This window comes from Pseudochaenichthys georgianus, chromosome 1, assembly GCF_902827115.2.
Source record: "Pseudochaenichthys georgianus chromosome 1, fPseGeo1.2, whole genome shotgun sequence".
Classification (NCBI taxonomy): Eukaryota; Metazoa; Chordata; class Actinopteri; order Perciformes; family Channichthyidae; genus Pseudochaenichthys; species Pseudochaenichthys georgianus.
Genome location: NC_047503.1, coordinates 40697277 through 40708962, shown reverse-complemented (window position 1 = coordinate 40708962; position 11686 = coordinate 40697277). Strand labels below are relative to the sequence as shown.

The 11686-nt window shown below is 38.8% G+C and overlaps 1 protein-coding gene across 3 annotated transcripts in view; it reads left to right on the top strand.

Annotated features, from left to right (window-relative positions):
* Positions 1 to 11686, top strand: part of LOC117449600 (proto-oncogene vav-like) — a 33588-nt gene that overhangs the window by 14717 nt on the left and 7185 nt on the right. For 2 of the 3 annotated variants that reach the window (XM_034087379.2, XM_034087370.2), the window contains exons 4-18: positions 1266 to 1382; positions 2991 to 3049; positions 3971 to 4036; positions 4511 to 4619; positions 6041 to 6136; positions 6263 to 6331; positions 6410 to 6513; positions 6601 to 6700; positions 7048 to 7143; positions 7518 to 7586; positions 8253 to 8339; positions 8420 to 8505; positions 8601 to 8736; positions 8826 to 8935; positions 10774 to 10875. In XM_034087379.2, the coding sequence (XP_033943270.1) occupies positions 1266 to 1382; positions 2991 to 3049; positions 3971 to 4036; positions 4511 to 4619; positions 6041 to 6136; positions 6263 to 6331; positions 6410 to 6513; positions 6601 to 6700; positions 7048 to 7143; positions 7518 to 7586; positions 8253 to 8339; positions 8420 to 8505; positions 8601 to 8736; positions 8826 to 8935; positions 10774 to 10875 (1406 nt within the window). The remainder of the gene's footprint in view (positions 1 to 1265; positions 1383 to 2990; positions 3050 to 3970; positions 4037 to 4510; positions 4620 to 6040; positions 6137 to 6262; positions 6332 to 6409; positions 6514 to 6600; positions 6701 to 7047; positions 7144 to 7517; positions 7587 to 8252; positions 8340 to 8419; positions 8506 to 8600; positions 8737 to 8825; positions 8936 to 10773; positions 10876 to 11686) is intronic. The other variant, XM_034087387.2, reaches the window with a different exon arrangement.

Below are 11686 nucleotides of genomic sequence, written 5' to 3'. Positions count from 1 at the left end.
CTCTTATTAGTTGCTCTTCGTGTTGCTGCGGCCTATGTGGCTGAAAAGCATTTATATACACGTTGGCATAAAGTGCAGCTGTTCACTTGCTATGTATGTCACCTAATGTGGGAAAGTTAAACAACAGTGCCAGGGTGATATTTAACAAAAACTTAAATATTTCAATGATAAACAGCATTGTTTAAGTTCCCTAGAGATGTAATGTATAACACTGTATTCTTTATATGTGCCTGCTTTACCTTCTACCTGTGTTTGGAATACCACACTGTTTCGTCTTTCAAATGCTTAATTGTATTCGTTTTGGGGTTTTTATATTTGTATATCAAGGTTTCTCGTCTCATTGCCACAAAATAATATGGATGGTTTCATACTATATTCCTCACAAGAACAAATAATGACTACTTTTCATTCGAATTTGATTGATCAACAATATTAGATTTATTTGACCATAAATGTACAACTTGTGGTAATGAGTTGGAAGGAAGTTGGCTTTAAATGTGTTAACCAGATGTGGGTGATTATTTAAACATGTATAAACCATCGAACCAGGACAACGTTTGCACAGATTTGGGGAAGAAAAACGTTGTTGTACCACAAGTCATTTTGTTTAGCAGCAAGTTGTTTGTTCAGTTAGTTGGTGGCAGAATTTTGGTCTAGACCGAAATATCTTGTCAACTCTTTAATGCAGACATTAGTGTTTCACTCACTTTTGCTGCTTCCTCTATATCGCCACAAGAGGATCCATTTTCATCAAATTGTGTTAATTTGATGAAAACGGTTTTCAGTTGTTGAATCCTAAAGACAAAAGGTCAAACATGTAATTTATCAAAGTCTTAGGTTCATGACAAAACACCTGCAGAATCAGAATCAGAATACTTGTATTACAGTGGGGACATTTGCATCGTGACAGCAGGAAAGAGCCACACACAGCTTAATGTTACATATGTTAAAAGAGTACTAAGTTATGGTATAATAAAAAAAATTAAAAAGAAATTAGATAATTTCCATGCTAATGATAAGAAGGCTTATATGCTACACTATCAAGGTGAAGTCTACGAGTTCAGCTCAACATATTTGACATTGTGCTCATGTTAGCATGTTAGCATTTAGCTAGTACGGCCCCACATAACCTCTAGTGTTCCGGTTGCCATGTGTCGTTTGATAAATGACTTGAACTCTTAATAGAAACTACATTTTAGTTGATAAAAATGTTGGTTGCTCAATAAATCATTTCATTTAAAGTAATGTTCTTGTTTGTTTTTTAGTTCCTGTGCCTAAAGAATATCCGGATGTTCCTGGGAGTTTGTCAAGAGAAGTTTGATCTCAAAAAGAGTGAACTGTTTGAGGCCTTTGACCTGTTTGATGTTCGGGACTTTGCAAAGGTATCTGCCAATTTATTACAGTACAGTTATTACGATTGCTTCACAAGTGAACTCGTACTCCAGTCATGATAGTAGAAGTGTGAACAGAGTCCTGACTTTTCACTGCAGCTTGCAGACACCCACACAGCCCTGACAGGAAGTAGTTTGGTGATTTTATAATTGAAGCGGCTGAGAGAACAAATGATTTCAGTTCTTCACTGTTTCATTTTCGCTGCAGTGCAACCACAGCACCTTGGTGTGAACCAGGACATTCGAAATGTGCTCTTTGATTTGAACGTACAAAGTAAGAGGGAGAAACGAAATGAGTCAACAATAGCTGGACTTCAACTTAACTGTGGGGTGTTCTTTAAAAGTACACGTTCTTTTGTTGTCGTTTACAGAAAAATGCTTCTGGTTTCACTTTACAGCGACCAGTCAGTCACTCAGTAGCCTACAATAAATAACATTAAACACACAAGTTTAAAACAGCATCATTTACAGGGGTACACGAAGTATGCAGATATTTTATTGAAGTACAAGTAGTAGTAACACACTGAGAATACTCCTTCAAATACACACAACACAATGTCATATGTTATTAGTGAAGTTTAGAGTTAGAAAGGTGGATTTTGTTTATGTCAAAGTACTTGAATCGAAGACTTTAGCTTTCTTGTTGTAGTAGCAAGTAGTAGTAATGTAGCCTTATGGTTAACTAATATAATATAACATTCAAATCTCAAGATTAATATCACAATACTAATAAAATAGAACAAATCCAGAAAGTTAAAATTGGAATCTAAAACAAAGCACATAAAATGGTGTAACTTGGTTCACGCAGACAGACATGAGAGTGGTTGCATTTTTCTCATCTTCATCTGTTCCACGAAGCTGATAAGCACGTTTCTCCAAATCTCGTTCAAGTCTTGTTATTTTTATGGCAAGATTACTGTAAATTAGTCTCTTTTTCTGAACTTCTTCTTAAGACTTTCACTTCTTCTTAAGACTTTCCTTCCTTCTCTGTCTTGAATAAAATTAGAAATCAAACAAACAAGTTCAGCAGTACTAAGAAGAATGTACTTTATGTGGACATAATGTTTATTTTATATCACCAGAATAGTCAAGACAGGCCCTCCTTTTTATTTTAGCCTCTGAACGAATAGAGACTTAGTTCAAGGGGCAGATTATAATTTGTAAGTGTTTCTGGGTGCAACTCTGGATATATAGAGTCAGAGGTTATTGTGTAGAGTTATAACATATTGAAACACACAACACCAGGTGCAGATAGGCAGGGAAAGTAGACACATGTTGTTGCTTAATCAGAACAAGTTAATTTGGTCAGCCATGTGACATCTTTAAGTTTGTCGCTGATCACATCTCTCATGAAACTATTTTTAGATGAGTCATCATGATACTGCAGTTCTCACTTAAACAATCAGAATGTTTTAGAATAAGAATAACACCAGATTAAATAATTGTGTGTGTGTGTGTGTGTGTGTGTGTGTGTGTGTGTGTGTGTGTGTGTGTGTGTGTGTGTGTGTGTGTGTGTGTGTGTGTGTGTGTGTGTGTGTGTGTGTGTGTGTGTGTGTGTGTGTGTGTGTGTGTGTGTGTGTGTGTGTGTGTGTGTTGTAGGTTATAGACACTCTGTCTATCCTCTCCCATTCGCCCATTGCTACACAAAAGAGACTTCAGTAAGTAACATCCTTCCTCTGTTACGTAATTGAAATGTTAATTCCGTTTGTTTAGTAACATCTACTTTAATCACCCCTCCCCCCCCCTTGTTTTTAGCATTATAAGCGATACAGGTTCCATACGTGGTACACTGTATTGTAAGTTTGTGTATACCGTACGCAGTATAAGGACAGTTTAAGTTTTAATGAATGTATTTTTCAACTTCTTCTATCAAAGCAAGACGTTTTTTTAATTACAACTCTACTATAAAAGTATTAACTCTAAATTACCAAAATTAAATGTGCACATTAGGCCAAATGGCTAATTTCAGAATAACTGTTTCATTATGTGTATTGATGCATTCATCTGTACTCACCTCTTTAGTGATGCTACTTGATTTACTTTGTGGTCGATTAAGTTGTAAGAGTGTGTCATGATTTATTAGTGGATTCATATTTTATAATAATAATCTGCTAAACCATGGGCCAAGAAGTTTATAAGTACCGTAAAATGAAAAAGCCAAATACCTTGCAGTTCGTTCATTCTATCAATTCATTTTTTTGTGTTTCACGATCTCGTTCTACACAAGCCTCCACCTCTGGTTCCTGCAGGAGGAGTTTGATTGTTCCTTTGTTCGAAAACATTTCATTAAAATGCAAAATAGATTTTGTTTGTTCCAGATCTGGAGTATCTGATAACAGCAGAACAGACTCTTCTCTGTCAGTCAAAACTGGATTTTGTAGAAACTTTTTTTTATTTGTACTTTAATGTTAGTTACTTGACTATATTTTTTAACATATCACAGTTTATTTGGCATAGGCGCTTAAAGAAAATGGCCTGGAATGGAACATTATTCACTTGATAAATATATCCATGTTACTGTCATTCTCAATCCACTTTATTTCCTTTTCACCATCACCTACTCACACCATTTCCTCCAGGCCTTTCCCTCTGGGAGGATGCACTCCTGACGATGAGATCTACAGCGGCCTGTCCGACCAGATAGAGTGAGTCTTTTACCACAATAATGTTAAAATAATAATGTATATGATGAAGAGGGAGTTATACAAGCTCCCATAATATATCTTATGGTCAATAGCATTATCTCCCTTTGTTCTAAACTTGTGTAGGAGAGTAAAAACAACAGGCATCGGTACATGCAGACACATACAGACCACGCCAACTGCAAGAAGTACAAATAAACTAAAATACAAAGCCATTCCTTTAAGTGGCTGGTCTTAATAATGTATCATTAAAACATTATTTTTATACTATTCGAGCAGTGAAGTAAAGATTTTAAGTATCATTTTTGTATGTAATTCAATAAATCCAGTGAGTAAGAGCTGGGATTTAAGCATGACCACATTTCACATTGTATTCACATTTATCAGCCAAAATATGTGAAAAAGTACGGAATAATCACAGGAATTAAATAAAAATACTGTGATGATAACAGTGTGTGTATGTATTGTGTGTATCAGTGACACAGTGGACGAGGATGATGACTTGTACGACTTTGTGGAGGACGAGGAGAACGAAGGAGACGAGATCTATGAAGACTTGATGAGGACGGAGGAACAACCAGAAATTGTGAGTAGACCTCAAATGAAAACGATGGTTTGGGCTTTTGTTTGGCAACCTGCAAGCTTTGACTACGCTAGCAGTTCAAAAATATAAAAAAACAGTCTCTAGCAAGAAAATATCTGTCTGATTTTCTATCTTTCTACTCATGGCAGGATCCCTCAAATGTATTTTATATTATGACCTCACGATTGGGAAGCACAGATCCACTAGTACTCAGAGTTGTGCAGATCATTTGCAATGCTTCTCCATTTGCAGATAGGAACTACTTTCACAGTTTACTTCAGATACAATCGAATACATTTCAATACAATCCAGGGAATACATCATGTCTACATGTCACCCAGCTACTACATGCTTTAAAGCACAATCTGGAATGAGACGCTGCTGTATGAATGCTATTGCAGAGAGTCCGGTTCAGAAATGAACAGGTCCTCAAGAGAAACACATTTTTAGTTTCTCATTTTTGTCAAACATGTACTGTATGCTTCAATTGGACTACAGTTTAAAATAATACACATTTCTTCCAAAGACACAATGAATGCAACCTGAAGTAGTAAAAGTGACTTGCATTACCTAACCTGTTGAAGAACAAGAGCTAAACAATACAAATTCTCATCAAGAAAATAAACAAAACTGCGATTAACTGTAAGATGTAAACAAGGCTTAAGAGAGATGGAAGATACAAGATAAACAAATGTTAAAGGGATCTATCATGCAAAATGCACTTTTTGACTTCTTTTATACATAAACATGTGTCCTTCCCCGGTGTGTCGGGGAACACACACAGCATCAGAAAATAAAACCCTCTCTCTTTTCCCCCGTACCCAAATCACTAAAAACGGGGCTACAACGGAGCTGATCCAGATTTGCGTCCGATATGACGTCATATCTGAAATGTGGACCCACGGCCCAATCAGAAACGTTGCTATCAGAAACAATGCCTGACTATTTTGGACGTAATATGGTCGGTGTTTACATTAGCATCGCTAACACTCAGAGCTAACCTGTACTGGAGAGCATGTGTGTGAAGAAGCAGGAAGTAAAAAGGAACTCACCTTGTGGTATAACCGGCAAGAGAGAAAGCCTTTGAGCTCCAAACTGTTTCAGAGAGAATCCTTGATAATCCATGATATGGCGTTTCATCACGGCAGTATTTAGTTTAGACAGTAGCTGCCTTTTTTTTTTAAGCTTTATACCCAAAATCAGCACTTTTGAAACAGGAAGTGAAATAGAGGGATATGAGGCATGGCTAGAATGGGTGATCTGTTTGGTATTTTGAGCAAAACACTTCATAGACATGTTTTTTATATATTTGTATATATCTGAGACCTATGCTATTGCCTACAAATAGCATGATAGGTGACCTTTAAATATCATCTGCTCTGGTCTCTTCATGTTTTATATGACGTGTGTGTGTGTTCCTGCAGCAGCAGAAGATTGGCGTGGACAAACGAGAGTGTTGCCTGCTGGAGATCAGACAGACAGAAGAGAAATACTCAGATACACTGCAATCTATATTACAGGTGAGCACACGATCACTGTCTGACGAAAGATATGCATTTTCACACACATAAATCACACGGAATAAGTCACTCACACACACACACAAGCATACATTCATTTTGACTAACAACTTTTTTCTCTTGCAGCACTTTATGAAGCCTCTTCAAAAGTTTCTCCAGGAGCAAGACATGGAGAGTATCTTCATCAACATAGAGGTACGAGAGGAGCAACGGTGTATGTTCACCTTCACGTATTAAGCCTTCACATGTTTTCATGTGAACGTGTATTTGTAGGAGTTGGCCGACACTCATCGTACAATGTTGGCAGAGGTCCGGAGCTCCATCCTAGATTATGGAGCCAAGAACCTGTACCAGGTGTTTCTGAGCTACAAGGAAAGGTACAACACACACACACCACCACACACTCACACCACAAATACACGTATGTTATCTTGTGTTCTTATATACTTCCCCCCCCCCCCCAGGCTATTACTGTACGGTCATTACTGTAGTCAGGTGGAAACTGCAACAAAGACCCTGGATAAGCTTTCGACTACAAGAGAGGACATCCGAATGAAACTGGAGGTGAGGAAGACTTTAAAACACAGCAGCACAGGGGAAGTGTAATTCTGCACATGCAGTCTCTTTGCACAGAGCAGAAGTGTTTTTTGATTACGGTACTGTATGGAGTGGTTTCGGGTTGTTAACGGTTCACATTTGTACTGATTCATTCTGAACTAAGAAGATACTTATTATAATGATCTTCAGGGGGAAAGCTCTCTGGGCAGTGGTGGATCTTTTTGTTTAAGTACTGCATTTGGCCACAAGGAAAACAGGAGGGAAGGCTGGGTTTGTTGCACAACATCATCTAAACACATCTCTGGTGACTGCAGAAGTTTACTTCCTGTTTTCTCCCTCTCATTCTCTCCCAGGAGTGTTCAAACAGAGCAAATAGTCGACGGTTTTCTCTCAGAGACTTACTCATGGTCCCTATGCAGAGGGTCCTCAAATATCACCTGCTGTTACAGGTGTGTGTGTGTGTGTGTGTGTGTGTGTGTGTGTGTGTGTGTGTGTGTGTGTGTGTGTGTGTGTGTGTGTGTGTGTGTGTGTGTGTGTGTGTGTGTGTGTGTGTGTGTGTGTGTGTGAGTGTGTGTGTGTGTGTGTGTGTGTGTGTGTGTGTGTGTGTGTGTGTGTGTGTGTGTGTGTGTGTGTGTGTGTGTGTGTGTGTGTGTGTGTGTGTGTGTGTGTGTGTGTGTGTGTGTGTGTGTGTGTGTGTGTGTGTGTGTGTGTGTGTGTGTGTGTGTGTGTGTGTGTGTGTGTGTGTGTGTGTGTGTGTGTGTGTGTGTGTGTGTGTGTGTGTGTGTGTGTGTGTGTGTGTTAAAATCCTCTATTTGTGCGCCAGGAGCTGCTGAAGCACACCACTGACGCTGCAGATAAGGAGAACCTCCGCACCGCTCTTGATGCCATGAGAGTAAGTATCTATGTATACTGTAAAAACTTAAATTAAAATCCCCAATTAGATGATAAATATGAACATGTTACACATTGGAGGAGCCTGTGACCTAAGTTTTTCATTGCCATATCTACACTGTAGCTAATGTGCTAATGACAATAAAGCATTGATAGGTCAGAGATTCTCCACAATTCACATGTTAATTTCCTTTTACAAACATCATGGGCAATAGTGAAATTAATTCAGTTTATTGGCATGGTAAACCAAAGAGACTTAAAGTCTGAATATGTGTCCGTTCCTCCATTTTTTTTTTTTACGGTGCTAAGTCGACAGATCATAACAATTTAAAATCGTATTCATTAAAAAAAAGTATATAGGATTTAAATGTGGTGATGTCAAGTCCACTGTTTGCTAAATTAACTATATTTAAACTAGGCAACAATATGTAGTTTTATGAATGACCTTGCTGCCCGCCTGCAAATTAAGTGTCCCCACCTTTCTTTGTTCATAGTTTTCACCCCTTTCCCTTTTTGTCTGAGTTTGTAGGAAAGGTGTTCAAGGCCTGTCGTATCTAGTGACCTTTCCCACATTTGAATATGTTCAAAGATAGTAAATACCTTGGCTAATAACTGTAGATTTACAGTATTTAGGATATAACACTCTTCCATGTGTGTGTGCTTGCAGGACTTGGCGCAGTGTGTGAACGAGGTGAAGCGAGACAATGAGATCATCCGACAGATAACAACTTTCCAGTTGTCGATAGAAAACATGGTGAGGTTACATGTTTCACTTTTAATGTCTTTCTTAGATGTCTTTCTTGCTGGCCATGCTCACTGTCTTCTGCTCTTCAGACTCAGTCTCTCGCTTTATATGGTCGCCCTAAGATCGACGGAGAGCTGAAGATCTGCAGTCCTGAGAAAAAGTCTAAACAGGACAGGTGTGTGTGGTATTCGTCTCAGCGTGTTTTGTATTCATTTCAATTCCATGTATGTGATGTTTAGTTTCATCGGTGTGTGTTTGGTTGTCCTTCAGGTATGCATTCCTCTTCGACAAGGCCATGTTCATCTGTAAGAAGAAGAGCGGAGAGGCGTTTGAGCTAAAGGAGATCGTTGAACTACAGCACTACCAGATACGAGACGAAACGGCAGGAGAAAAGGACAACAAGAAGGTCTTTCTGCTACTCTGTGACATCAGGCGTACCACACAGTCGATCCATTAGGCGTGCGGAGAGCTAACGGTGTGTGTGTTTGTCCACAGTGGTCCTATGTGTTCCTCCTGCTGGACTCCTATGGGAAGTGTGGATACGACTTGTTCTTCAAAACCAGAGAACTGAAGAAGAAATGGCTGGAGCAGTTTGAGATGGCTCAGTAGGTTACACACATGCACACACACACATGGAAACACACACTCTGATTTCTGTACACATATGAGACTAAAAAGGATCTCCCCTCTCTCTCTCTCTCTCTCTCTCTCTCTCTCTCTCTCTCTCTCTCTCTCTCTCTCTCTCTCTCTCTCTCTCTCTCTCTCTCTCTCTCTCTCTCTCTCTCTCTCTCTCTCAATTCAATTCAATAGCTTTATTAGCATGACCATATTTACATACAGTATTGCCAAAGCTCTGTATAGTTGCAACATCTATAGAAAAATACACACAAATAACAAATAAACAGTTCTTTTTACAAGGAATACAGATTAATTTTATTCATTTAATACAAAATAGAATATGATATATATATATACACAAGATATATAAGATTTGAGATGCAACTATACATTTCTAAGGAGTAATTTGGTGTTTGGCGAATCAATGATTGGCCTTCATAGAGCCTCATGTCGTTGACATCTGATGCTACAGCATTTCTTTTTAAATGCTTATTCCTGCAATCTTCAGATGAAATATGGAACATCTTCAAGTGGCTATGATCAATATGTTTACAATAATAATAAAACAAATGACTGAATAATGAGAGAAGTTGCTTTTAAGGGACCAAAAACGGTGTTAAAGGAGAATAAATGTTTGTTATTTGTATTTTCCGATCACAATAGGTAGAGCAATGTTATATTATAAAAAGGAAAGGAAAGGGTCCATTATATAATGTTGTGAGAGAGGGTCCGGGTTCCTTGTACATGTGATGTTTTGGTGTTGTTGTTTTGTTTTCTTTCCGTTAACTGTCAAGTGGGAAATAAGTATTTTTTTGTGCTTCTCTTATTATCCTAAGATACTGTTGTGTTTGGCTGTGAACACGTTTGTCTATGAAAAAGAAATATGGAGGACAGATCATCTATTTCTATGTCTATTGTTGGTTTTTTAGAAAGGGGAAGGTATAAGACTTTTTTCTTCTTCCTGCTCCTTTTCGGTTTATGGAGACATGTTTTGTTGACGATTATTATACTTTAAGATTTGCATACCATGAACGGAACAAATGAAATGAAAAATGTACCCTATAAGTTAATTAAATATGCTATTATTTGAAAGGATCATTCAGTAAATATTATTAAGAGAAACTGAATGAGTTGAGGTTGCTGTTGACAGAGAATGACTTGCAGTATTAACGCTGTTGCCTCCTCTCAGTGTGCAGTTTTGCTGATTGCTCAACCATAGAGGAAATGCACATCACTGGTTATTGGCACACTGCCTTGTGTTGCTGCTGTTAAATAGACATTCTCTTGAAAACAACAAGTGTTCTACTTTCTTTAAAGATGATGAAAAATATCACTCGTCGTCACCGGCTTGAGCTTCAATATCAGGATCCATGTATTTATGATCCTTGCAAGAATGGAAGTAGTCATCACATACAGAGCATATGGTTCAACTAGCTCCAGAACAGTGTCCTTCACATGCTGATATACAAGGGTATCACACTCACAAGATGCAGAATACCGGTTCAAAGCAGTATTCAATGTTTAGTTCAGATTAGCTAAGGCCCACGTAAGCAATAAACATGCTTGTCATACGTCTATCTCCATAGAGGCTGGATCATCATGTTAATCGCATAGCTATCATATGCCTAAAACAGTCCTGATGCTCTTCTAGGTAATCCTACTTCCTGTCACGTACACAGCTACGTTGGGCCTTTGTTATCATGTGCTGCTCTGATATTAGAAGAGTACATTCAGTATGTTCACAACAAAAGACTGCCAGTGAAAACTAGCTTTATGAATGCTTGTTATCCCAGTGTTTTAAAACAGTTATACGTCATGTCTGCAGGTCGAATATGTGCCCAGATAACTCCACAGCCAACAACCACGACTTCCAGATGCACTGCTTCGAGGGAACCACCTGCTGCAAGGCCTGCTCCATGCTGTTAAGGTACTGTGTCTCACCAGCTGTTTCTTGACATTGCTTCTCTTAAAGGTCACCTATTATGCAAAATCCACTTGTTCATGTCTTTTCTACATCAACATGTGTCCCCTCTGTGGAAAGAGATTCTGAAATGTTCAGGAACAAAGATTTGCAAAGATTTTGTCCTGATCCATTTCTATAAAAACCTGTCTGAAAATGAGCTGATCAGATTTTGGCCACTTTATGATGTCATAACGATTTTTAGTCTTGTGTAACCATTAGCCAATCAGCAACCAAGGTAACCCTCCCCCCTTATCACCTGAATCTCCTCCTAGAGCACCATTAGCCGTGTTCACACTGCGGTACTTTTCCCACAAAGGTTCATGCGAACTTAGTTCATGATCGCGTTCACACCAAAAAGAGCCGGTACTAAAAGTAGTTCATGCGAACCTTTTTACCCTCTCGAAAGTCCCTGCTAGAGAGCAGGGACTTTCGAGCGGCTCTTTTTTGAGAAAAGAGCTATATTCCTGATTGGCTGGGCGGATTGCAAACCACGCCCCGTAAAACTCCCAAAAAGTTTTGTGAAGCCGCCATTTTATTATCCTCGCATTAGCATTATTAGCATTAGCCCAGCGCAGAAACGCAGAGAGACTAACTTATGGCAACACAAAATAAAACATGGGAGCGGTGGAGATGAGGAGGTGTCGGCGTTCTGGAGATTTACTCGGGGGACTCCGGGGACTTCCGGCGGCAGTATACGCCGTGAAGTTGTTTGCGGCCTGCCAGTAAACCCAAAGCAGAAGAAGAAGAAGAAGTGACGTCAGCGGCTTCATTTGCC